This window comes from Salvelinus sp. IW2-2015, unplaced genomic scaffold, assembly GCF_002910315.2.
Source record: "Salvelinus sp. IW2-2015 unplaced genomic scaffold, ASM291031v2 Un_scaffold2536, whole genome shotgun sequence".
NCBI lineage: Eukaryota > Metazoa > Chordata > Actinopteri > Salmoniformes > Salmonidae > Salvelinus > Salvelinus sp. IW2-2015.
The window spans coordinates 106722-111538 of NW_019943849.1; the positions used below are offsets into that span (position 1 = coordinate 106722).

General features: G+C 42.1%; 1 protein-coding gene across 1 annotated transcript in view; it reads left to right on the forward strand.

The window, feature by feature from the left end:
- Positions 1-3551, forward strand: part of LOC112074209 (doublesex- and mab-3-related transcription factor 2-like) — a 14541-nt gene extending 10990 nt beyond the window's left edge. The window contains exon 4 of the mRNA XM_024141417.2: positions 2060-3551. Coding sequence (XP_023997185.1) covers positions 2060-3300 — 1241 coding nt within the window. The 3' untranslated portion in view covers positions 3301-3551. The remainder of the gene's footprint in view (positions 1-2059) is intronic.
- Positions 3552-4817: the final 1266 nt, after the last annotated feature.

A 4817-nucleotide genomic window follows, 5' to 3' on the forward strand; every position in this document is an offset into this window, starting at 1 on the left:
ATCACGTTTATGTTGTTATGGAGAGAGAGATAGAGATTATCATTATGTATTAATGGAGGAAGGAGATGATAGAGATTTCATATGTATTAATGGAGGAGAGGAGATGAAAGATGATAAGAGATTATCATATGTTAAGGGAGAGAGGAGATAGAGATTATCATTTATGTGTTAATGAGAGGAAGGAGATAGAGATTATCATTGTGTATTAATGGAGGAGAGGAGATGAGAAGATTATCATTATGTATTAATGGAGGAGAGGATGATAGAGATTTATCATTATGTATTAATGGAGGAGAGGATGATAGAGTTATCATTATGTATTAATGGAGGAGAGGAGTGATAGAGATTATCAATTATTGTATTAATGGAGGAAGGGAGATGATAGAGATTATCATTATGTATTAATGGAGGAGAGGAGATGATAGAGATTATCATTATGTATTAATGGAGGAGAGGGAGATGATAGAGATTATCATTATGTATTATAGGGGAGAGATTGAGGAGAGGTGATAGAGAATGATCATTATGTATTAATGGAGGAGAGGAGATGATAAGGTGATAGAGATGATAGAGATATTTATGTATTAAGGAGGAGAGGAGATGATGAGATGATAGAGATGATCATTATGTTAATGGAGGAGAGGAGATGATAGAGATTATCATTATGTATTAATGGAGGAGAGGAGTGATAGAGTGATAGAGATGATCATTATGTATTAATGGAGGAGAGGAGATGATAGAGTTATCATCATGATATTAATGGAGAGAGGAGATATAGAGGATGTAGAGATGATATTATGTATTAATGGAGAGAGGAGATGATAGAGATTATCATTATGTATTAATGAGGAGAGGAGATGATAGAGGGATAGAGATTATCATTATGTATTAATGGAGGAGGAGGAGATGTAGAGATTATCATATGTATTAATGGGGAGAGAGAGAGAGTGATGAGAGATTATCACATGTATTAATGGAGGAGAGGAGATGATAAATAGGCTACAACCAGTTATGATTCAGTAAACACCATTACAGTTAAAAGGACATACTGCCTTACTTAACAATAGAATAGAATAGGATAGATAGACTAGAATATAATAGGATAGGATAGAATATAATAGGATAGACTAGAATATAATAGGATAGACTAGAATAAATAGATAGGTAGATAGAATATAATAGGATAGACTAGATATAAATAGGATAGACTAGAATATAATAGGATAGGGAAGGATAGAATAATAGATAGACTAGAATATAAATAGGATAGGATAGGATAAATATAATAGGATAGACTAGAATATATAGAACCGCATCTCCTCTCCTCCATTAATACATAATGATAATCTCTATCATCTCCTCTCCTCTATTAATACATAATGATCATCTCTATCATCTCCTCTCCTCCATTAATACATAATGATAATCTCTGTTATAATGYTGTTGCTTCATCTTTCTCTTCTCTGTTATAATGATGTTGCTTCATCTTTCTCTTCTCTGTTATAATGATGTTGCTTCATCTTTCTCTTCTCTTTCCTCCTTGTAGTGTTTCTTGGATTTCTGTCCCTTTCCGTTTCAATTAAACCTCCTCCTCATTGCTCTGTGGACAGTTTAACTTCCGTAAGCACAGACCTGTTATGATATCCTTATTTTCTAGGTTTCAAATAAAAGTTAGCTGGCAGAATAAAATTGTAGATTTAAAAAATATAAATATTTTTGTCTAAGAGCAAAAAGAATACTTCCTGGTATACTAGTGTAGGTCAACCAAGCGTCAGACATATGAAAGGACATTTGTTAAATGTCTAAACTATTGATAAACCTTGATGATCCAATATGCCTAACTCCAGAATGTAACCTTGATATCATTTCATTCACTGCAATTAACACATCAAGTATACTTCACTAGTTACTTCATAGCTGAACCAAAACATCAAGTCTAGCCAAGAATTAAATAGAATAGCATATTATATAGTATTATATTAGAATTGTATAGTATTATATTAGTATGATTTAGTATCGCTATGTTATCTAACCTCCTCCCTGTCCTGTCTCCTCTCAGGGTACCGTCCGGTGCAGGGTGATCCGTACATGGGGGCCAGCCCCCCCCTCCCACCCCCCCTCAGCGACAGGATGAGGAAGAGGAGAGCGTTTGCTGACAAAGAGCTGGAGAGGATCATGCTGGAGAGAGAGTACAAGGAGAGAGAGCTGCTAGAACCCTCCCAGGCTGCTACAGCCTCTCTGGTCTTCCCCAACAGTTTGGTCCGCCATGCTGCAGAGTACAAGTCCTACAAGACGGCCTACTCGGCCTCCGCCCCGGAGGAGCTTCACCACAACAACAAGGACCTCTGTCACTTCCTGTCGCCCAGCTGTGTGGACCTCTCCCTGCAGTACTCCGCCGGCCCCGGCAACATGGAGCTCATCTCCTCCAATGTCTCCGTGGCGACCACCTACCGCCAGTACCCTCTGACCTCTCCTCTGACCTCTCCACGGGGGTTTATGGTGTGGCCGCGTGGCCCCTCCCTTCTGTACCAGCAGTGCCTGCTCAACGCCACGGCCGTCCAGAACATGAAGCCAGGTGCGGCCTGGGAGCCCAGAATGATGGCCGCCGCCGCAGAGAGCCTGCCGCCCGACCTCGACGCCATGGCAACCGCCACCCCCACTTCGGCCACCAAGCTGAAGGGTTCGAGATTTGCAGCGGGCCTCCCCGAGGGTTCTGAACCCCAGCTGCAGGATTGCCCCACACAGTCCCAGGCCCCTCTCACCCAGGGGGGGCACTGCAAACGATCAGCCTTCTCTCCGCCGAAGAGAGGCTTCGGACAGGCCTTCCCCCCTAGTACACCTCACCTCCAACCTCACTCCCAGCCTCACCCTTACCACCCTAGCCACGAACATGTCGTGAACAAGCTGAGCAAGGACAGTGCCAAACACACACTATCCATGAAGCTCAACTCTTTTCACTCACTCATCCAGCAGACACTGAGTGAGAAGGCTAGGGACGGGGCTGGAGAGAGAGAGAGGGCTAGGGCTGAGGTAGGAGCTGGGGCTGGGGAGAGAGCTGGGACTGGGGCCGGGGTCGAGCTCCGGGGCCCCTACTGTAARGAACTGCTGGAGGAAGCAGCCAGAAAGTACCGTGAAGGACCTTCTAAGGACTTCTACAGTTTCAAAGATTCTGATAGATGCAGCAAGGAGTTTCTGGCTACGTCAGCTGGAACCAAGGTGGTGTCCAGCGAGTCCCTGTCCTTCTCTGTCGAGGCCATTCTGAAGAGACCGTCACCTGCTATGAACAGGGCTTCACAGTAATAACAGTCTATCTGATGAACAGGGACCAAAAACCTACCTGGCAATTTGTGATACCTTGGCCCGTTTTTCTGCTTTGAGGTCTCCGTTATCGGCTAAATAATTACTATTTTGCACAAAGCCTGAATTTAGACTGGCCCACTGGTCTACAGATGGACCAACCATTTGCCGAACTACCCTGTGGACAATCCGTTTTTGACATGGGCACACACACACACGCACACAACCACTCGACCACTCACACACAGACACAGACACAGTACACAGACACACACACAACCACACACACACACACACACAGCACCACACACACATCACACACACACACACCACACACACACACACCACACACACACACACACACACACACACACACACACAACAACACACACAACACACCACACACACACACACACACACCACACACACACACAACACACACACAGGCCATCACATGCATGTTCTGACACTGTGCTTGCTGTTGTAATAACTCTCAGTACAGAAACACTTCCACCAGTAATGACATGTTTATATGGATGTTATATTTTAAGCCAGCATAAATGTAAATCCTTTATGGTGTAGGTATTAAAATGTAGTCACTTTAATGTTGCCATGTATGTGTCACTAAAACTTTATAAAGAGTCAACCCCTATTGTATTAGGTTTGGTTTGTCATATATAGTGTGGTGCCATTACATTTGATTTAATTTAACCCTAATGAGTTATCACTTAACCTCATTGATTTATAACACTATGTTATTAAATGACCTATGTGTTAATGGCCTTAAAGTGTGAACAGTCATCAAGAGCGCAAACGTAAATATATACGCATACGAGGAGGTTTCGTATATGAACAGAACACTATACTGGTTGTTATACGAGGAGGTTTTCTAATATGAACAGAAAACTGTTTTAATTTTTTATTTATTTATTTTATGTTCACCTTTAATTTTAACCAGGTGTGCCAGTTGAGAAACAAGTTCTCTTACAACTGTGACCTGGCCAAGATAAAGCATAGCAAGTTTCGACACATACAGACAACACAGATTTTAAAAATATGGAAAAACAAGTATAGAGTCAATAAATACATAGAAAAAAGTCTATATAACATGTGCGCAATAAGGTAGGATAAGGGAGGAAGGCAATAAGGCCATCGGTGGCGAAGTAATTACAATATAGCAATTAAACACTGGAACTGGGTAGATGTGCAGAAGATGATTGCGAGTAAGAGATACTGGGTACAAAGGAGCAAGATAAATAATAAATACAGTAGGGGAGAGGGTAGTGGATGGGCTATTTAACAGGTGCAGTGAACTGTGAAGCTGCATGACAGCTGGTGCTTAAAGCTAGTGAGGGAGATATGAGTCTCAGACGCATTTTGTCATGGCAATTTGAAATCAAGAGATAACGCGTGACGAAGATCCTGAGTTCCATTGTCGCCGCTCATTCATCTATACTATCCACTCATGTTTAAGCATGGATAATGCACGGCCCCCATGTTTTCGCAAGACTGTACACAAT